This window comes from Ambystoma mexicanum, chromosome 6p (genome assembly GCF_040938575.1).
Source record: "Ambystoma mexicanum isolate Mex_15411 chromosome 6p, UKY_AmexF1_1, whole genome shotgun sequence".
In the NCBI taxonomy this organism is placed as follows: domain Eukaryota; kingdom Metazoa; phylum Chordata; class Amphibia; order Caudata; family Ambystomatidae; genus Ambystoma; species Ambystoma mexicanum.
Genome location: NC_090935.1, coordinates 354,889,948 through 354,912,717, shown reverse-complemented (window position 1 = coordinate 354,912,717; position 22,770 = coordinate 354,889,948). Strand labels below are relative to the sequence as shown.

General features: G+C 43.9%; 1 protein-coding gene across 3 annotated transcripts in view; it reads right to left on the bottom strand.

Annotated features, from left to right (window-relative positions):
• The window catches only part of SPEF2 (sperm flagellar 2), a 1,748,369-nt gene that overhangs the window by 245,033 nt on the left and 1,480,566 nt on the right, over nucleotides 1-22,770 (bottom strand). For all 3 annotated transcript variants that reach the window (XM_069627121.1, XM_069627123.1, XM_069627122.1), the window contains exon 30: nucleotides 14,216-14,398. In XM_069627121.1, coding sequence (XP_069483222.1) covers nucleotides 14,216-14,398 — 183 coding nt within the window. The remainder of the gene's footprint in view (nucleotides 1-14,215; nucleotides 14,399-22,770) is intronic.

The window sequence follows — 22,770 nt, the reverse complement described above, 5'->3', positions numbered from 1 at the left end:
GGAGATAAAAGAAGAAGCCGGAACCCTATCGGGTTGGAGGCAACTGATTGCTGAATTATTTGGGCCTTCTCATGATGGACCAAATGATGGAGACCCAATAAGTTCTGTCGAAGAGGAATCCCCATCGCAAGAGGTAGAGACTGGTAATGAGGGGGAGTAGGCTGGGGAGCGGGGAGGGAAGGGGAGATACAGTGTGCTGGAATACAGCAATTTATGTTTATTTGTGATTGACATTATGCATCCACTGTAAGTTTGGTTTGAGTTATTTTTTAATAAAATTAATAAAATTGTTTTAAAAAAAACACTTTTAAATCTATTGATTAGACACTGTAAGGGGTGCGTGCAACAAGGACTGTGTTGTCGGTGTAAACCAATGCTGGTATTGCCATTGTGCCAATTTTAAGAACATCTGTATTGCAGCCAGCCAATATACTGGGAAAATAGCACAGGGGATAAAACGCATCCCAGGCTAACACCTGTTTGGACTGGGGACTAAGGTGTACAGTGTCGTCTGTTGCCCAACCTAATACAGGCCTCATTATCACTATGCAGTATCATCAATATATCAACAATGGCCGCTGGAATATCATAGGACGCAAGCACCACTCATAGCTTCTTCCAAATGACATTATCGAAGGCAGTGCTTAGGTCCATGAAGGCTATATTATATATATATACATATATGCTCACATTTATTAAACAACGAATGGGCAATCATTAAATAAAGATTTAATCCTGGATCCATGGTACCCACAAGAGGTCTAAATCCTAATTGGATCAGGGAAAGAATGTTTTGAGCAACAACCCATTCCTCTATTGTGTTAAAGAGACATCTTCCAAATAGTTTGAAGCTGGTACATAGGAGTGAAATTGGTTGATAGGATTTGAGACTTTTCCTACATCCTTTTTTGAAAATTGACAATGACTGCCTCTTTCCAATCTGCAGGAATTGTGTTTATTTCTATTATCGCATTAAATAGTATAGTCGTATAAATGAAAGGATTTTGGACAGCCAGGTTTTATGTCGTTACTAGACTGTTATTCGAAATGGAATCTCTACGGCCCATAACTTCTGTATAGTGAACTGCTTGATCCAACAAGCAGGAATTAAGTCAGCTACTTCCCTCTATGTCCTTTTCATAGACTTTGCATCAGCTTTTGATGCAATTGACCATTATAAACTGTGGGTGAAATTGGAGAGGTTACAAATGGCTAGGCAGCTCCTCCACGCTCATCAATTGCTTCATGATCAGAATGTGGGGCAAGTTAGGTTGAACGTTTATGGTGAGCTATCGGCCCCAGTCCCCATTGAAAGGGGTGTCAAAGAGGGATGTGTGCTCACCCCCACTTTGTTTATTTACGGCTGACGTCAGTGATTCGCTCATTGATGAGGGAAATTTCCCACCATGACTGGGCCATTCCAAGTTCCTTTATCGTACTTATGCGGACAACCTTGCTATCTTTGATACTACTTATATGGGAATCCGAAAAAGTGCACATGCCATAATGCATTATGCTGAGACAAATGGACTGGTGGTAAATATGGCAAAGTCCGAATTTGTGAGATTTGGCAAAGTAAAAAGAGATAGACACAATCACTTTAAGAGAGGGACAAATTAGCAAGGGTGATAGATATTGCTACTTGGGATACGATGTTAGTGTACAAAGAGGTGAATTGGTGCTTTTAAAAAAGCATTGTGCTAAAGCTGTGGCAATTATGCTCTCTATTAAGAGGGGTCGGCACTGAGTCTTTGGCGGCATATCTTGAGTCCTTTACAGTCTGTCTAGACTGCCTATACTGCTTGCTGGAGAGGAGGATAGGAGGAGTTTGATCAGCAAATACTGATCCCAGTAGCGGAGCGTGGCAGAGTTGACGCTGAGTCTTTGGCAGCATATCCTGAGTCCTTGACAGTCTGTCTACACTGCCTACACTGCTTGCTGGAGAGGAGGAGCTTAATTAGTAAATATTGATCCCAGTAGCATAGCCGAGTCAGCGCGGAGTCTTTGGCGGCATATCCTGAGTCCTTGATAGTCTGTCTACACTGCCTACACTGCTTGCTGGTGGGTATGAGAGGGGGAGCTTAATCACTAAATACTGATCCCAATAGCGGAGCGTTGCAGAGTCGGCGCTGAGCCTTTGGCGGTTGTTCAATTGTTGGTCAGCAGGTACTTTATCTCTCATTCTGACTAACTGTGAACCCAAAGCTAAGCAGGCTGTGATGGACTCATTTGGTATATACTGAAGTAGGAAGCTATTTGACTTAGGGAGGCAACTGTTTTTTTAAACCCGCTGTCGGCAATAGTAGCTCCATCTGTTTCCAGGGATAAGCAAATGAGAATAACGTAATTCAAAGAACCCAAGGAATACCTGTAAACTGTCTCATCTGCTGTTCTTATTTTCGCCTTCTGGTGACTGTGGGGTCGAAGTTTCGGCCCTTTGAACTAGATATGCTGAGGGAAATTAATTAAAAAATATGTTGCCAGTGATGCTGGATTCAGCTTAGTAGGTCTTATCTCACTCTACAGACATAAATTGGTTACTGGTATAGTATATTCTTTGGATTGTCCCCATGTAGACTTTGATGCTTGGGCTAACATTTTATAGGGTTCTATTTGGCAGCAGATACTGGGACTGCCCGATTCGGCGCCAATTTGCGCATTTAGACTTTAACTTGGCTTGACATCTTTGGCCACTTTGGTTAAGATCAATAGAGGAAAACAGTTTAGAAAAACGATGTGCTCAAAGAATAATACTGTGCTATCAATATAAAGACGAAAATTTTGAACAAGTTTTTCATGGCCCTGATGGAATTTAAGGCCTTAATGATAGTTTCTTTGGGGCATTTGCATGGCGCCCGGATTGGAGTATTGGTAATTTGGTAAGTAGGATCCTTTGAAAAAAGTGTGTTGGAATGGGATTGAATGGTAAACCAGGACCATGTAAGCACGCTTATTTCCCTTGCCACATTTTTGAGAGTGCATTTCCCGTTTTGTAAACCCCAAAAGTACATTTATCAATTTCCCTTCCCAACCTTGAGACAGATCTTTATGCAATTAAGACTAAACAAATTAACCTGCATTTGCTATCAAGGGTGCGTGGTTAGGAATCCCTAAAGAAAACTGTCATTGTTGACTGTGTGGAGTTCTGCATGGTCTGGAAACATTGAGACATGTGCTTACGTCATGTAGGGCGATGAGTATGCATTATGTCAGGGTACTACGCAAAATATATTTATGGATTGCACGATATTCAGAATGAATTGTTCCGGTTGAACTATATCTCTGGTTGTTGTTTATGATGGTCAATTGCTATAATGAAAATGTGGCAAGCGTTTGAACATGAACTTGATTTAAAGAATGGTTAGTGAAATTGTTTGTGTCTCCTTTTCCACAAGTAAAGACGCATTATGTAGTACTGTTAGATGGTAGAGTTAGTGAGACTTGGTGATTCTCTATTCTATGCTTTTGCCTCAAAAATACACCAACTCACAAAGACAGTTCAAGGATTTATATTATTATTATATTCATGGGGGTTCAAGTAAGGGCTGTCCCCCTCTCTCTCATCTTCCTGTGGTCCTACTCCACCTTAGCCAGACTTCCTCAATCCCTAAAATGGTCAGTAGATATTGATAACCCATACTAGCTGAAATCTTAACCTGCTAGAGGCGAGGGCCTAAAGGCAAGAGCCTCATCTATCTTACTTCCTACGGGTCTTCTAGGTGCAGTTTTACCTGGTGTCCCACATTAAGTATGATAATTATTTGAACAGGAAATTGTGGCCTTCCAACTGCCCAGGTTTCACTTACTCTTTCCCCTCTCATTTCCCTCCGAAAGTGTATATATATATATTTTTTTTGTTTTTGTTTTTGTATATGGTTTTATTAAACCTTTACAAAAAGTGGAAAAGATAATAGAAAATGTTTACAGTGCATACAAATACTTCATACGCAATAAAATATACAACGAAGCAATATAAATATCCGTCATATAACAATCATCATATAAAGTTAAGATAGAGTTAGAATAATGGCAACTAATAACAAGAATGACCTGTGTATATATGTCATCAAGCAATTCATCTGGAGTAATCCAATTGAAGGTTACATATAAAGCCAGACAGTGCCAATCCCTCACGTGTACTTTGAATACATAGGCAATGTTGCCATACCAACTCAGTAGGTAGATTCAAATACAAACCCTTCAATGCACCCAAGCAAGAATCTCTAAGGGTATTAAGTTGCGTACAAAACAATATAAGGTGTTTAGCCGTTTCGGGAACTGACTGACAGAATCTACAAAGGCTATCTTTCACCGTAGTTTGTTTCCAACGCAGTCTAATATCCAATGTTGGAAGAATGTTCTAGCGCAATCTTAACAATGTATGTCGATGCTTTCGATTCGGAAAAATTGTAAGTATTGGAGAAAGAGACCCTCTTTTCTTGTATTCATGTGCTAGATAGAGCATAGATTTGTGTGAGTGAAAGCAATCAATGGTAAGACACCAATCATAGTCCTGCAGTTTCTTTTTAGTTTTCATTGGGTTAGTTGTTAACTGTTCTAAGTCAGAGCCAATATTACAAAGAATTGTTTCACACGAGTTGCAGAAATTAGTTAGGAAACCAGAACATTCAATATTGTTTCCTACAAGTTTGTATAAAGTATCAGATAATGGGACCTTGAGTTTGGCATAAAGCGTAAGCATCCGCCAATGAACCCGAGATTATAAAGAGACATAGCCTAGTTCGTATCGAACTGCAGCCAAAGGGACCGCATTTGGTAAGAGAAGAACCCGTCTCCAAATGGCGCCTTCGATCACAGAGTTTAGAGATGGTAGACCACGTACATAGCTCCAAGCCATATATCAGTTCAGGGGCTATTTTCCCTTCAAAGAAGAGGAGGGCTGGTTTAATAGAGAATCAGCCATATTTACGGTTCATTTTAAGAATTTGGTTTTCCAATGCCTTAGCTTTATTCAAAAGCATATTTATCTGCCCTTCCAAGCCCCTACTCACCCCCAACATAATAGCCAAGATAGGTAAAGCTCTAAGAAGTAGTTACCCTTACCCCCCCCCGAACCCCAAATTCCAGGAATTGTTTTTTTTTTTTCGATGAACTCCTTTGGATAAGGCAAGAATTTTAGTTTTGGCAAGGTTGATGGTCAAACCATTTATCTTGGCATAGTTGGCAAAGACATCTAAAAGACACTGGAGACCCACCTTAGCTAAATCAAATAACAGGAAATCGTCCGCATAGGCCAACCATATAATCTTCGCTGAGCCAAGTCTTGGTGCTAATAGACCCTCCTTAGCTAGATGTTCAGCTGCGTCAGAAACATACTGGTTGAGCACCCATGGGGCTAGGACACACCCCTGTCTGACCCCACATAATGTATGGACAACAGCTGACATATCTCCCTTTTGGTTTAAGCATAATCTTAGACAAGAGTTGTTGTAAACCCCCTCCAAGATACTCGGTAGACCCCAGAATGCTAACTTGCGCCACAGCCTATCTCGGTCAACGCAGTCAAAGGCCGCCGAGAGTTCCACAGAGGCCATAAAGGTAAGGCCCCGTCACATCTCCAGGCGGCATCCAGAATGCACTTGACCACAATTCCATTAATATTTGTAGAATGAAATTTACGGAGACCAGTTTGGAACGGACTCAAAGGGTAACAGGTTTTTTCCCAATCCTTGAGATGTGAAAAAAGTAGGGCAGAGAAGATTTAACAATCTGCGTCTATCAGCGCAATAGGCCGATAGTTTTTTGGGTCGGACCTGCTGCCACATTTGAAAATCGGGATAATGTTTGCTAATGACCATGAGTTTGGACAGACTCCAGATTGAAGGATGTCTCTAAACTCAAGGCATAAAAGATTGGCCCATAGGTTAGGATTGGCCTTGAATGTATTGTTGGTTAAGCCATTCGGGCCTGGTGCTCTTGATCTTTTGCACTTTTTAATTAGATCCAAAACAGTGCCGATCTCAATGGGAGGTTCCCATTTGGAGAAGGGGCCTAAGGGTATACAATCCACAAAATTATCGTCGCCCTGCGACAGTTTAAGGGCAAATCTGTTGGCCTAAAAATCCGGCCAACCTTGTTCCAAAATCGGATTTAATAAGGCAATAGCCGGGTTAGTGTCTTGTCCATTAACAATGGTCCAGAATGCGCCCACATTCGCCTTCATAAGGACCTGGAGCATTAATTCAGAATCCTGTTGCAAAATCCGATGTTTAATAGATATGTAAAAAATGTTATACCCTTGTTTGATCTTTCTAATGCGGTCCGTTTGTGTGGACCTATCGAGATTCGATAATCTGAGTCTCCTAAGGGCTTTATTCCTAGTAGATTTTGCCAACGCTAGATCTGGGTTATATCAACAGGGGCTGAGCATGCGGATCGTTTCCCCAATTCGTCTACCGCTGCACTTACAAGGGACATGAGAGTTGTAGTATTAAAAGTTGCCATTTTCCAGTCATATGTCGTCTGGTTAAGCCTAGCCCTGAGATTGTGGTTCAAGGTGTCAATATTTTTAGGTGACCAACGGACAGCAGAACCAGATGAGTTAGGTATAACCTGAAGCTGGGACTGTTGGGTCCCCTGAAGATAGCTTATGTTAAAGATTGCCCTTAGATACCATTATCACTCCAGTTATTCATATGAATTTCAAACAACCAACATCTCTTGCATAGGTAATCGTCGACAAAGATGTAATCAAGCATAGAAGTTGAATTTCCACGCCGCCAGGTGTGTCAGGTGTTATTGTCAGTTTGAGATTGTGAGTAGCCTACCAGGGGTTGTAGGCCTATGTTACCCAACCCAGCATACCAAATAAAGCCTACTTGTTTTTTCTTCGAGTCGGATAGATTAATCATATTCATCTCACAAATTTCCCATGGGGTTTCTCAAAGACGCATTCACAATTTAAATCACCTGCTAATAGAACATGTCCAGAATCATTAGCAAAGACCCAATAAAGGATAATCTGAGAGACAGCAGTCACAAACAATTCAGCCGCACCCATACCACTATGCCAGTAGATGTTAACAATTAATCATTTCAATTCACCACTGCTAGATGTAAGATCGACATCCAATGCCCCAAATGGTAAGCCCAGAAGTACAATGCCCTTTAGTCCTAGACTGTTATCAACCACAACAATTAGCCCTCCTGATGGTCTACCCCCCGAATTCTGTCTGGCATGCTGGTCAAAGATTTGGTAGCCATCTAGGTATGGGGTCGAGGTCATCCAGGTCTCTTGTAAGCAAACAATGTTAGCATCTCTCAACAGCAGCAGGCATTCCAAGTTAGAAAATAAGTGTGAATTCCCTCTCGAATTCCATGATTTAAGACATAAGTCTGAGGTGCCCATTGCATCTGTCCTGGGGTAAGCAGCCTAGGGCACACGTTTTTGCCACAGGGTTGAGATAATGGTAGCCCAGTCAACATCCAAATCCTGCTGTTAAGGTAAATTCTTTAGGCCCGTCATATCTTGAGGGCCATACGGGTGGTCCGCCGACGATCTAGAAGGTAGCTGTGTAATAGAGAGCCCCTGAGGCACTGTTTCCCAAGACAGTCTAGATTCCACCTTAAAGCCCAGTTCCCACAGGGGCTCTATTTAAGTAAGAATCAATTCCTTGACCAGAGGAGAAGATAGGAGGATCAGGCTAGTGTCTCGGCACTCTCGATCCGGTAAAGCCACCCTGGCAATATCTTTAGAAGATATTAAAGAGAGGGCAGGTATTTCTGAAAAGATGGTCAAAACATTGCATCTATTCAAACAAATCAGTACTTCCAGCTCCAGCAGACTCTGTATTTTGATCAAGTGGAGCGTTTTTTGTTGGAGGCATTATTACGTTCTGTTAAGTTCACCTGGTCTCTGCGGGGGCATTGGGGCACGGTTGGAGCCCTCCCTCGACTTGGCTCCCCTGTATCGACTCTCTTCCCTAGCTGCTGCGGAGTATGCTGTTCTGGATGCTGGTATTGCCCCTTGGAGAAGATGAGAGGCAATGAGAATGGCGGGGTGGTGTCGTGAATTCCCTCAACCCTCTCGTGCCAAAATGAAGTGCGCAAGAGTTTTTCCATGCAAGCTCAACTGTTTTGTAATGCTGAGCTCTCCGTCCTGGTTCCTGTAGCAGGGGGGCATATTGAGATTGATATTTTATTTCTATCGCGCTCATACACAAGTGTTTCAGAGCGCGACAAGGCAAGGGAAGGGGAACAGAGGAGAAACAAAAGCAACGATCTTACTTAGAGTGGACATAGTTGCTTCACTGGCCCAAGGAAGTGGTGATCCAGACCGGCTGCGACCAATCCATTTGGAAGTTAAGTCTTTTAGGTTATGATTATTGTTTGTTTATTATAATGTCTTTGGCAGTGAGTCTTTTGCCTTGATTGTAAAATAATAATTCTTGTAATGTCTCTTCTCTTCCCAAAAGGTGTGAAGATGATAGATTGAAATCGTGGAGCGGATTTAGGGGATTCCCTTGAGGATGATGGAACTCTCAAATCAACAGGTAAATTGGCCTTAAAAATGGAATTCTAGACTCAGGTATGGCGTGGCCAAGTGTTCATTATTTATTTGATTTCTAATCTGTTGTGTTCTTTTTCCCTTGCAGGAGCGGTCTGGCGGCGTGGAGCGGAGTCGAAGGCCGATCCGCGGCTGCAGATGAAGATACCGCGAAGATGAAGAAACGGGAGGAGCTCCCACGTCGCTGGATGTCCAGATCAGGTGAGGAAAGGCTCCGACTCCGATAGCGATGGAATGCAGGTAGGATGCGCACACAGCAATGGAATGGCTGGAATCAGGTAAGGGCAGCGGTAAACGTCACGCTGCAAAGCAGAGTAACGCGAAGCGGGGGCATGTGGTTGGGTTGGCCTTAAATAGGCTGGCTCGGGCCCCTCCATTTGGCCCCGCTTTGTGGCTCCACCTTGCCCCTCCGAGGGATTCTTGCACATGCCTCCCAATGATGTTCTATGGCCATGCCCGGCCCTGATGCACGTGCCTTAGGCACAGAGTGTACAAAGCACACTTTTCTATGAGCCTTGCGCCAGGGCTCATAGAAAATGAGGTGCCAGAGGCTCATAGAAAATGAGGCACCAGGACTGGGTCCATTTGGACCCTGGGGGTGAGGAAGGCCTGGACCCTTGTCCAATGGCGATGACAGCACTCCCCCACAAAGCCCCTCTCACCAGCGTTCTTCTCCCTGGTCCAGGTTTGGTGGGGTTGTTACGGTGAAACCGCCTGATTAGTGGAGGTGCATGGACAAATTCCACATGTTCCCAAGTGTGATCTTGAGGTCCATAACCCTCCCAATTGATTAAATAGTACAGCTTTGATCGTACCATTTTCGAATCCAGGATGTCTTTAACCTCGTACTCAGGTTCTCCTTCGATAATTTCAGGCTCCGGTGGCTTTTTGATCCTAGTCTCGGGCTTCACAGGCTTCAGGAGGGAAACGTGAAACACTGGATGAATTTGCATATTGGCAGGTAGATCTAGTTTTACCGCGGCCGGGTTGATGATGGCCTTGATGGGATAAGGTCCGAGATATCTGGGACGGAAGACTTGAGGTCCTTTTAATAGTATATTTCTGGCAGCCAACCATACTCTATCCCCAATTAGGTAATGTGGAGCTTCTCTTCTATGTCTGTCAGCAAACTTCTTATGTTGTTCCTTGGCTTTAGTTAAATTCTTGGTTGCTTCCTTAAGCGTTTGAGTAATAGTCTTATGTAGGGAGGTAATTGCCAGCATTTCTAGCTCATCAAGCGGGTCAAAGGAGGACGCCCGGGGATGCCGAGGATTCATGCTATAGAATGGGGTTTGTCCAGTACTAGTGTGGATAGAGTTATTGTATGCAAATTCAGTTAACCAGAGAATGTCCTTCCAGGATCCTTCGGTCTGCTGCAGCATGCATCTCAGGTATTGCTCTAGCTTCTGATTAGTCCTCTCAGTTTGACCATCAGTTTGGGGATGGTGACTGGTGGAGAGGCGAAGATCGATCTGCGCTATCTTGCAACAACTCCTCCAGAATGCTTAGACAAATTGCGTTCCTCGATCAGAAATCAATACCGAAGGGAAACCATGTAGTTTGATTACTTGTTCTAGGAATACAGTAGCCAGAGTTCCAGCAGTAGAAAGTCCTCTGAGGAAAATAAAGTGTGCCATCTTGGAGAATAAATCTACCATCACTAAGATTGTGTTGAAGCCGTCGCATGGAGGTAAATCTGTAATAAAGTCCATGGATAATGTATGCCATGGGACTGGTGGTATAGCCAGTGGACGCAATAATCCTGCAGGACTTGACTTTTGGGATTTTTGCTGTGCACAAACTCCGCAGGTTGTAATAAATTGGACCACGTCTTTTCTCCAGGTTGGCCACCAATAATTCTTCTTGATTTTGGCTCGTGTGTTAGTAATCCCGGGATGTCCCTCCACTAATGACTCGTGGTAATTTTCAATAAACTGGTTTTGAGTTTCTTTGTCTTTGTTGTATAGTCTCCCCTGCAAATAGGGTAAGTTGTCCTTGATGGAGTACTGGTTTCCCTTGTTTAACCATTCTTGTTGGGCGGTTTGGTCCATTTGAGACTGGGGGTCGACCTTCAAATCTTCCCAGCAGGCGGTTACTGCGATCTGATTTTGAATTCATTCTTCTGGAATGATGGGTACTGGTTCTGATGATATAAATGAGTCTTTGTTCTCTCCCATTCGCGAAAGAGCGTCTACTTTTTCGTTCCACACTCCAGGTCGGTATGTGATCACAAAATCGTACTCTGCGAAGAAAATAGCCCAGCGAAGCTGACAAGAAGATTGGGCCTTGGCAGTTTTCAAATATTGCAGATTACGGTGATCCGTGATAACGATGACCGTATGTCTAGCTCCCAGGAGATATAGTGTCTCCAAGTTTTAAGAGCTCCTTTGATCACCAGTAATTCTTTGTTGGTTATGGCATAGTTCTTTTCTGGTGCTGTAACCTTACGGGACCAAAATGCTATAGGATGCAACTGCCCCGTGTCCGGATCTTTTTGTGATAACACCGCCCCCATGGCGTCATTGGTCTCAACTACATAGGGCAGATCGGGTCGGGATGCCAAAGGACGGGTGCTGAAGTGAAAGTCGATTTCAATTCCAGGAAGGCTTTTTTGGCGTCGAGAGACCAAGAAAACTTCTTATTCTTTTTTAGTAAAGAAGTGATAGGATGAACGATTTGAGAAAATCCTGGCATGAATCGCCGGTAGAAATTGGCAAATCCGAGTACGCTCTGCACTCCCTTGATCCATGTCGGGGATGGCCACTGAAGAATAGCTTCCACCTTACGAGTGGCCATGTGCACCCCACGTGGGGTAAGCATAAAGCCCAAGAACTCGACTTCCATGACATGGAAGGAACATTTTTCCAATTTGGCAAACAGTCGATGTTTGCAGAGTTTCTCCAGAACGGCTCTTACATGGCCCACATGATCTTCCTTTGATGCTGAATAGATGAGGATGTCGTCGATGTGAACTAGGACACAGACATCCAACAATTCGTGGAGTACATCGTTCATAAAGAACTGAAATGAACTTTAAACATCCTCTTTATCATTATTTCTCTCACATTTACATAAAAAACACTTATGAAAGGTGTGTGTATACAACATCAGTTATCGATACACCAACAAATAATTCAAATCTATGTATTGTGATGAATCACTCAATGCTGTCACTTCTCTCCTGGAAGGGGGCCCTTCCCATGGGGCCAGGGGCATGAGGCCTCTACCGGATAGTCCCATTGGGGGTGTTACTCAGCGGGAGGATCCCATGGGAGGGGACCCACTCTGTGGGAGAGGTGAAGACTATCAAGGGAGAATGCGGTATGTTCACCACCATGCCAGCAGAAACCGCTCACCCAACCACATAGATAGGCCCAAGCACCCCCACCCTCTCTGTCTCCTCTTTCTTCAGCTAATCACCTCATAAATATCAGCCAGGTATATCAGGTAGATGATACTGTGACGAGGAAGAGTGAGGGAAAAATGAGTGTGGATGACTCCAGAAGTGCTGACATGAGGAAAATCTCTATGTGGAACCAATGCAAACATGCTAGCTATCTGAGGGTAGAGAGTCAATCTGGCAAAAAAACTGATGAAGGACTCTCCTCAAGGTCAGTACTGCCCCCAGGGGAGCATTGCACTAGGGAGCGAGGCCACGTAGAGAAGATGCGCTGCAGACCCGAATGCCTAGAACAGGAAGGCGGGGACAGAGAAGGTGGAGAAGAGCAAAGATTTACCTGAATGCTAGGGAACCCCATGTCCAGTGCCGAGAAAGCAGCCATCCGAGTGCTAAGGGTGGGACCTGATATGTGGGGAGAAACCAGCATGGTGGAGCTACTGAGAGAATATTGTGAGAGCCCAGGGTAAGCTGAAGAAGCTTACCAGTGTTTCCGAGGACCTGAACCCTTGCGGACCAAGTTGAAAGGTATGCAGAGGGGGGACCAGGAAGGAACTGGGAGACCCCAGAAGCTGTGGTTGGGAGTAAGTGCAGAACCATCTTCCTCATCCTAGTGGGACCAAACAGAGAGATCAATTGAGGACATATTGGGTGAGAGAACACTCGAGAGAGACCTGACCGGAGGCCTGGCAGGATAGTGAACCAGGCCTAATTAAAAGACACTAAAACGCTGGGAAAGGGATCTGGCACCCAAATATTGAGATACTGAGAGAGTTGCACATGCAAATCAATGCCTGGCAAGAGAGTGAACTGGGCTTAAGAAAGAGACATTTCAAAGCTAAAAAGGAGTCTGGGACCTGAGCACTGAGAAACAGAGAGGTATGCATGTGAGAACGCCTGGCTGAATAGTGAACCGGGCTTAAGAGACAGTAAAGAGTTCAGAAGGGGGTCGGGAGCACACATAACGTGAAGAGAAGACCAAAGGGTGAGAAGGGTATCCCTTTGGCAAAAGACAGAAGAACACATGAGAAGAGAAAGATCTATAACAAAAGTCAAGAGAAGACCAGAGGAAGAGATAGAGACCCTTTGGCAAGTTATGAGAAGACCAGAGGAAGGAAGACATATGCTTTGGCAGAAAGGTAGACACAATTGATGCAATTGAAAGAGAGCCTGGGAAAGACTTGGGAAGGGAGACATCTTCCCAATCTTATTTTGGAAATATAAACAAATCACCCGAAAGTGTCTGGGAAAGTGACCTCCTCCCCATCTGTGTGAAACAATATGAAAAAGCTTAGTGACGGATAGGGGAAGAAGGATATTCCCCCATCCTTCATGAACTGCCCAAAAACATCCCGAAGAAGGAGTCAGCCTGTTGGAGTCAGGGTGAAGACTACTTTGTAGATTTCTTTTGAAGTGTAAGGGATGTAAATAGGTTTGGGACATAGTACAGTGAACTATATGTTTTTGACAGACAATCCGACGTCATCCCTAGTTTTGTTTGAGGCAGGCAAACCCATCTTTGTTATACAGACAGGTATGGTTATTCCTCATTTCCTGTTAAATAAAGGTTGTGCCAACAAGCATGCCACCTGTGTGCCCTGTGTCTACTTCTGCACCATTACAGTATAGAGAATGTATTTGTTTATGTTCTGTATTGGGGTTTCTAAACATTCCTCTTCTCTGATTGGGAAAAGCACCAGGAAATGACAGGCGCACACATTTATTCTCAAAGACTTCTCAGTAGCATTAGACACAGATGATTCCCCTTGGACCCGCTTCTTTGACTCACGATAATTTGCAGTAGTAGGAACAGCCTGACATGGTCATTTATATTCAATCAAACACACCAGGTAAACTGGGACCCTTCTTATAGAAACCAACACACATCACAAATGGAATGCCTCAAGGATCATATTACTAGATGAAATATTAGATCATTGTATCAAACCAGTGACTTATTTGATGGTGGTTTTTTCACCTGTTCTAGTCAGTTAAGAGGTCTACTGCAGGATTTGCTGTCCCATAATGAGAAAATTAAAAACATCACAAGTAAAACGATGAAAAATTGCAGTCTTTTCAAGAGTATGGCAACACATCCACTGCTAGCATTTTGCCGAAGCAGTGAAGGGTATACTCTTAACCCTGTAGCCAGTATCTCTTAATATAACCTTTCCTGCATCTGTTTGGACACAGTTTGTTATTTCACATGTGCCTTTTAAGAGTATTGCAGCAGAAAGGTACACTTCTGGACAACCCATGCATAGAAAAAGAGACTGAACGTATTAACAAACCTGGTCATACTCTTCCTGGGTAACTGTGCCTGTTCCAGCCTGATCAATTGCCTTGAATTTGTCCAGGGTCATTAGCAGCTGGAACACTGTTGCATATGGGACAGGTTGCAGGGCGGATAATAAGAATTTTCGCCAATCAATAAGATCAGCATTTAATGTCAAAGCTGAAGCCAGAACTTGCAACTGCAGAGAAAAAATAATGCTTTATTGTGAAAACATTGACACCTACAGCTTTTCGTTACAAAGATTATGAAGAAAATATTTATTTCAAATACTACTCAGCAACTCCCAACCAGCAAAACTGAACTCTCTTGCTCTCTTTAGATGCTTTACCAATAAAAAATACACAAAAACAAAGTATTTTCTTTTATGTAGCATCGGCCTTGCTTGAAGGAGCATTGTTGCGTTTTACAGAATACATTAATTGAAGCAGGAGCATCTTGAACATGAGGTGTCGTACATAAAATAGTGTGGTGCATGTTGGGTTCAGTAGGAAGCACATCACAGAAATCAGCCTGTGATGGGGGATGGTGGAACATATAATTGGAACACTCCCCCAAAAAGTATGCATCAACTTCAATGCCAGCTGCAGCATATACAAAGCTGTCACAATGTATGCTCTACTCTACATGGCAGACAAAGTCACCATCTCTGACAGTGCATCACCATAATTCAGGAGATGGCCAGAGTAGCAGCAGAAATGCCAAAAAGAAAGGACCAGGAAACACTCATTTTAGATCCATACCCTAAGATTCTACCTATCAGCATCAGCACGCTCCCACCAATAAATTCAACAAAGAATGTGCACCATGTAAGATATTGAACCATAACCCGGCCAGACCCATATTTCTCCTGATGACCTCCTGTGATGCTGGAAATGCTTTGGAGGGGCAGAGCCACCTTGTCACTGTCCCACTACTTCTCTGTGTGTATTTTTCTGTATGTTTTCTGTGCAGGAGTCCCATTTGGACCCCTGGCAGTGCAGCTCTTCATCTTCACTGTTTGGTGAACATGATCCATGATGGCACCCATGGGTAGGGGTACACCCTGTACCCCTAGTGTGTATTTTTAGGCAACTATGTGTGGCCCTACAGAGCAGGGTATCTGCTGGTGGCAGCTTCGTGCTGAATGACAGAGACCCTCGGTCTCCCCCATTTTGGAACACCTAAACCGTGCCATAGGAAACAATGGATTACTGAACAAAGACAAGATGGCCACTGAAAGCCTCATGCTTCCTGCCTTTCCCTTCCAGTTTCTCAAAGTCCTGAGAAGCCCTGACTCTGTTCCCTTCCCCTGACTGGATGTTGGGTGGAGCGAACATATATGGCTCTGTGGCTGCCCCTGCTAGACTGGTAGGAGCCTTCCCATAGACTGCTTGTTGTGGGTACACCCAAGGGGTGGGACCTGACTGAATGGAGAGAGGAGCCAATCATGAAAAAAAGTTCCCAAAATATGGGAATTTGCGTCCCCTGCGCCTCGTAAAGGCTAAGAAAGCAAAACCTTTCAGTAAGTTCAAAATAAAGTATATTATGTAAATACATACTTGGAAAAAAATGCTAGTATATCAGTGAATATTATTCAAGGCTTATTATTGTATTGTAATAATTTCCATATTACGCTACATAGTACAAAAAGAATGTTTTTAATATATAAAAATATGTAACCCAAAAGCTTCGAAAGTTCATCACTTAATATGGGGTCTTGTTCATTTGGAAATTCTACAAACAATCCAAAATAATTCATATGGTATGTTCAAATCTCAAAATCAATATAATCAGAATAATTGTTTTTCTGATGAACAGCTTATTAGGATACCATAAGTATGAAAGTGTACCTCATTAGTTCCTTGGTCCAAACTATGCAAATATAATAAAGGAATGTTGAGGCTGATCAGAGCAAATGGTAAACATACAGTTCCTAATGGTATACGACAGATGTATTATTGTATTTTGAACAACCCAACTAGAGTTCAGCAAGTAAGTAAGAGTACTAAATATGCAGGATATGAGAATAGCAACTATCTCACCTCCTGTTCTGTGATGCCCACGTGGTCAGACTTGAGAGGCTTGTGATTCCTACAGCCAACAGCTATTGTATATGCCTATGGACAAGAGTCATACAGTGAGGAATTCTTATGCAAGTCCTCATGCGTTCCAAGTAATATGTCATGTAGAGAATGTTCATAAAATAATCAAGGTAAATCACTCACCTCTCATCTTGTTCACTCAATGTACAAGCAAGTGAGAATGATGTGATAATATTATACACCTGTCCAGTGTCCTTATTGGTCTGTGAACCTAAAGGTAATTAAATTAGGGGCACATGATCTCAATAGATCTAGGGTTAGATAACCATATACTATTATGTTGTTGGAATGGGGGAAATAAACTAAACTCACCCCGTATGTGGTGCATCTGTTTCAAGGAAACTGGTGGAATGGCCCATTCAAGTGCAGAGGGTGGATCTCCTCATTGTTTCAAGTATGCAAGTCTCCCTGTTGTTACAGAAACAAAAAATAGCGAAATATGTGTCCGAAAAAAGGGGTCAGCGCACCGCATGCAGTTGTCTGAATGCAAGGGCGCATAGAGTAGACCACATACTCACTGCCTATCAGTTCAACAGATAAGAGTGGAGAGATTCATTGACCGCGACCGATTCTGCCTTGGATAAGGCAAATCTATCTTTAAAATGGCCGCTCAATATAGTGGCGTGAAAAGCCTGCATGATGACATCATCCCGTTGTGACAGTGATGACGTCATTAATGTAAACAAGGTACCGGTAGTGTGGTGGATTGCTCTGTGAGCCTCGCGTTGTAGCCAAAGAAGGCGCATTCAGTATCATAAGTATGTCTGTTTAAATATATATTCATAATGGTTTCAAGATGTAGAAATGCTACCTAAACTGAAGACATTACTCCCAACAAGGGGGTGTGCATGAGTTATATATATATATATATATTATATATCGTATGATGAAAGAAAAGAGATACTCATGGTATTCTCTTGTTGCAATACACTTTCTGTAAAATCAAGCAGGTTCCAGTACTTGAGATCAAATCTCCAAATGTTTAAGTTGGTGACAGATTCCATCCTTCTAATCAGTGAGATATCAATATTTAGTGATACCATGTAGATCTTCTGTCAGATTAAAGCTTGTGAATCAATATCCAAAATTGCTTTCGAAAGACCATAATTACAATGGTTACAGTTTGTTCACTATGACCGATCAGAGGCATCTCACAGATACCAAGATTCCTCATCCCTACAGAGGGCGTACAATCTGTCTGCCATGGCAGTATTTTGAGGTAGACTATACAAGACAGGGAACCCCTGAATTCAAAGCAATTGCTACAAATATGTGAAAGGTTGTAATGGCAAGTATTTAATATAAAAGGCTTTATAATGCCAAAGTTCCCCTGGTTATCAGGTGAGTCTTTCTAAGTTACCAGAGACATACTGTCCGGTATAGGTAATTACTTTCTCGAGGCAAAAACATCTCTGAACCTATATGCGAAAATTATGGATATTCCTAGGGGGTGTGTTGAAATCAGTGATAGTGTTTGCCAAACAAGCGTGTGTCAGTTGAGACTTTTTCCGCCACTTTCTCTCCCCCCCTCCACCTTTGGCAGTCTCACATCCTGACACAGCCCTGTCTCTGCTCTACTCTTCAATTTCTGATACTCTTGATGCTCTTGCCCCGGTCATGAGGATCCGTTTGAAGTCCAAAGCCAAGTGCAATTCCTGGTATGACTCTGACCTAGCTACACTTAAACGTAAGTGTAGGGCGGCTGAGAGGAAATGGATGACTTCCTGCTCATCCTCTGACAAATTGGCCTGTCGCCTGCTACAAAGGCAATACTGACTCTCTGTCCTCACCAAGAAGAGAGTCCACATTCAAGCTCGTGTCTCTGCGGCATCTAACATCTTGGCCAAACTCATTAAAATCTGCAAGGAGCTGGCCAACCCTGCTGTAGTCTCTACCCCTCCTGTTGCCTCCCAGGCTCTTTGCAATGCCCTTGTCTCTCACTTCATTTAAAAAAGCCAGGACATCATGTCCACCCTCTCCACCCCGACCCCTCCTCTCTCCTCTCCATCTGTGCTGCTGAACCTCCTTTAGCCACCTCCCCACCATCCTTCTCGTTCTTTCCTCTTTTCTCCCCTGACAAGATCGCTAGACAAGTCCGATCTATGAAAGCCTCATCAAAACAGGTTCATCCCTGTTCCTCTAAAACCATCAAGGACCACATTCACAACCTCGCTTCGGCCCTGGCTGATTTTTGCAACCACTCCTTTGCCTCTGGATCCTTCCCTTCCCCTCTCAAGCACTTCCTTGTGTATCCTCTTCTCAAGACACCCACAGCTGATCCTCCTTGTCCAGCTAACTATCGCCCAATTTCCATGACTCCCTTTCTGGGCAAACTCCTGGAAAAGTTGGCCATCCCTCAGCTTAACCTTCATTCCAATACTGTTGGCTGTCCCCATGACCACCAGTCTGGCTTCAGAGCTGCCAGAAGCACTGAAACTGCTCTCCTGAACATCCATGAAGATCTGTTCTCCAACCCTGACTCTAACATACCCTCTGTCCTCATCCTCCTCGATCTCTCTTCTGCCTTCGACATGGTCAACCATACCATCCTGCTCAACCGTCTCCGTGAAAACCTGGGTATCACTGATCAGGCTCTGGCCTAGCTGACCTCTTTCCTCTCAGATCGACCCTCCAAGGTCCAAATTGGGTCCTTCCTTTCATCTATCTTCCTCTCTACCTGTGGTGTTCCACAGGGGTCTAACCTCTCACCCTGGCTTTTCAACCAATACCTGGCAACTCTCGTCCACTGCATTGCCACTTTCTGCTCAAATTTCCAGTGCTACGCTGATGACACTCTACTCATTTTCAGGCTGCCCTCTGCCACCTCCTCTCCCTCTCTCATCTCTGATTGCCTAACTTCCATTCAAGATTGGTGTGCCGCCAATGATCTTTGTCTGAATGCCAGCAAGACGGAGATCCTCCTCATCGGCACACCTTCACCATCCTTTCCCCTCACTCTCTGGCCAGCCTCCCTTGGCCCTCCACCTACCCCCACCTGCGAGGCTAAGAACCTCAGGGTCATCTTTGACTCCACCCTTTCCTTTTCTGCCCACATCTCTGAGGTCTCTAAAAAGTCAAATTTCCTACTGCACCTCCTCAGAGGTACTCTGCCTTTCCTCGCCTTCCTGCGGAAGCTCATGGTATCCCAGGCTCTGGTTCTCTCTTTGTTGGACTATTGTAACAGCCTCTTTCTAAATCTACCTGCCTCTACTCTCCGCCCTCTGCAACTAATCTAGAACAGGACTGCGAGATTTGTCCTTGGCCTCAAGACCTGGGATCGTATCTCTCCAGATCTGAAATCTCTCCATTGGCTCCCAGTGGATGCAGGGATTAAATTAAAAACCCTCTGCATTGTCCACAAGGCTTTCTGGGGCCTGGGTCCAAAATACCTTCAGCTATCCCTCCTCAAATACCTCCCCTCTCAAGCTCTTTGCTCCTCTACCTCTATCTCCCTCAGGGTCAGTCGTTTTTCAAAGAATCGAGCTCGGGGTAGATCTCAGTCTTCTGCTGGGGCCTCCCTCTGGAACAGCCTACCTGCCACTCTTAAACTTGAGGAGAACCATCTCCGGTTCCGGAGGCACCTCAAGACCTTCCTCTTTTCTTCTGCCTTCGCTCCCCCTCACCCCTGCTGATCTGTTCTCTCTTGGCACCGTGCACCTGGCCATCCTCTGTCCTCCGGGCCCAGGTACCTGCTCACCCAACCACCCTCCCGCACTGCCTCGGGGCCACCCCTTGCACTGAGGTCTGTATTGGTACCCATACAGCCCCCTCTTTTTCTTCCTGCACTTACCAGACCTACCCTGTCTGCTGCCTTAAACCTAGCACTTGCAAATTGCTGGCTGCACTACCACTGTTTGTTGCCTTTATTATTTATTTATTGTTATTTATCTGATTCTCCTCTGCTTCACACTTTCCACTTCTCCCCCCTTCCATGCACTTTTCCCCTCCCCCTCTCCCATGCACTTGCACGCTCTCAATGTCACTGGGCCTAGTACGATTGCTGTTTTGTTCTCCCCCGTTCCCCTACCTTGCCTTGTCGCGCTCTGAAACACTTGTGTACGAGCGCAATAAAAATAAAATATCAATATCAATGGCTTTTTCCTGTCTCTCAAAAGCGTACAATATCTTTGGGCCCATCTTGTACGATGGTTATTGTCAAGCCAATATAGTTTTGATTTGCTAGATTCCAGCACTTAAAAATATGCAATGGTGTTAAATGTGAATCCAGGATCTTATATGATATGTGTGGAGTAAAGGACACACTTGGTTAAGTCAGAAAGAGATACGTGATAACCCTTTTCATTATGTGTTTGACTACCAATCTTTGAAATGTCACATCATAGGTGTTCTACAGGAATGGACCCAGAAAGAATTCCTCATTCCTTCCTAAAGGGGCTATGGCATCTAGGTGGTAAATCCAGTAAAGTTTGTGTTGTGCTAATTATTTGGTTAGATCGCCTCCTCTGGATGCACAATAACTAAAATGACATCTCATCTGAGCAGCTGTGTGACTGTTTTCATGAAAGTGCCTTTAAACTGGAGATTTGATGTTAGCAGTTCTGATGTTTGACTTATGCTCAGCCCACCTCTCTTTGGCCTTGCGTGTTGTTTGGCCTACATAATACTTTCCACAGGGGCATCTCAATGCGTAGTTTACTTTTGCTGTCTCAAGTAGCAAAGTCGCTTAATTGGATCTTTTTACCTCTGTTAGGTTGTCTAATGTTATCTCTTTTGATAATGCTTGGGCAATGTTGGCAACTCAAGCAGGGGAATGTGCCCAATTTGGCTTATGTAGCTATCTTTGAACAGTTTTTTTGTGTCTTTCTGTCAGAACCAATATGTCCCTCAAGTCTTTTCCCCTTTTAAATGCCATCATAGGTGGCTCAGGGAACATCCTGGGTAGTGCATGGTCTAGTTTTATCAAATTCCAGTTCTTGTTGATGATTCGGGTGACTTTTGGCAGAGTATTGTAAGGTATGTATCATGCAAGTTTAGTCTTTTTTAGGGCCTGGTTTGAGAAGGTTTTGCCTTGTGTTTTTGCTCGGGAAATTGCTTTCTCAAGGAGAACAGGGTATCCACGATCCTTGGACCTATCTGACACCAGATTGTATTCTTTCTGTAGTGCCTCCTTACTTGATACAATCCTTTTAAATCTGAGAAATTGGCTATACGGTAAACTCGCTTTTAAGTGTGAAGGGCAAAAGCTGCAGAAGTGTAATGTATTGCTGACATCAGTTGGCTTTCTATATATGCTAGTAAACAGTGTTCCTTCTGAGTAAGTGACCATGACATTCAGGCTCAGTTCATCTTTATTGCCCTTCCAGATGGCAAACAAGTTATCTATATATCTTCTCCAGAATGTTATTTTAGATGACCAAGCGTTTGTATCTAGGATACATGTTTTCTCAAAGTGGAACATAAAGATATTTGTGTATGTGGGTACAACCGCGTAGCCCACAGAGGTTCCTGCTATAGTAGTTGTACAAGATCAGATTTATTCATTCCATTGCAAAGATTTTGTGTATTTGTACATTGTCATGTTGTCACAAGAGCCATTCCATAGCATCAATGCCCTCTCCATGTGGAATAGAGGTATAAACGCTATTGACGTCCAATGAGAAGAAAATTAGGTCTGGGTCTGTGATGTGTAATTCACTCAAGTTGTAAAAAAAGAGGTGTCCTTGAGATATGTAGATGTTTGTTGTACTAATAGTTGTAGGGCTGTATCCAAATAGATGGCTAAGGGATCAAAGATGCTCTCTGAACGGAGAGAGGAGCCAAACTACATTCTGTGTTGTGGGTGTCTGGTTTTGGTTGTGTGGCACAATGCCTACGGGTCCTGCCTGAGCTAGCCCTGTCTAAAACTGGACGAATGCCGTGAAGTGCTCTGAAAGGCTGGGAGTTGGCCCCAATCCACACCCTGTGTTGTGGGTTTCAGGTTTTGGGTGAATGGCCTGAATGCTTGTGAGCCTAATTGGTGGCTGCAAGAATACACTGTGTGTGACTGGCTGACTGAACCAAGCTCAGCCTGAGTGAATGGACAGTTTTTTTGCATTACAGGAGACACCTCACTTACCTCTGTGACAGAAGCTGAAAGTCAAAACCGAAGCCAGAATCTTGTATCCTGAAGCCAGCTGGAGAAGGAAGTCTGCAGCTGCAACACTTCAAGAAATCCGATGGCTGCTGTGCTGATTCAAGGACCGAACAAGAGAGGACCTGGACAGGCGACCTCTTCCCATAGCGACGATGGGACATCGCTCAACTGCTGTTCTTCACCCAAAGTATTCTACAAGCCAGTTGTGAGTGCCTGCCATCCTGCAGAGGTATCTTTGTGGGTCTAGAAGAAGAGTGTCTGGGCATCTTGTGCCCAAGAAGTCCACTAGCCTCGTCCAGGGTCCAGAGGCGGTTCATTACCACTGGAAAGCCAAGGTGCTGTATATCACCCAGGAGAGGGGGTACCCTGGCATAG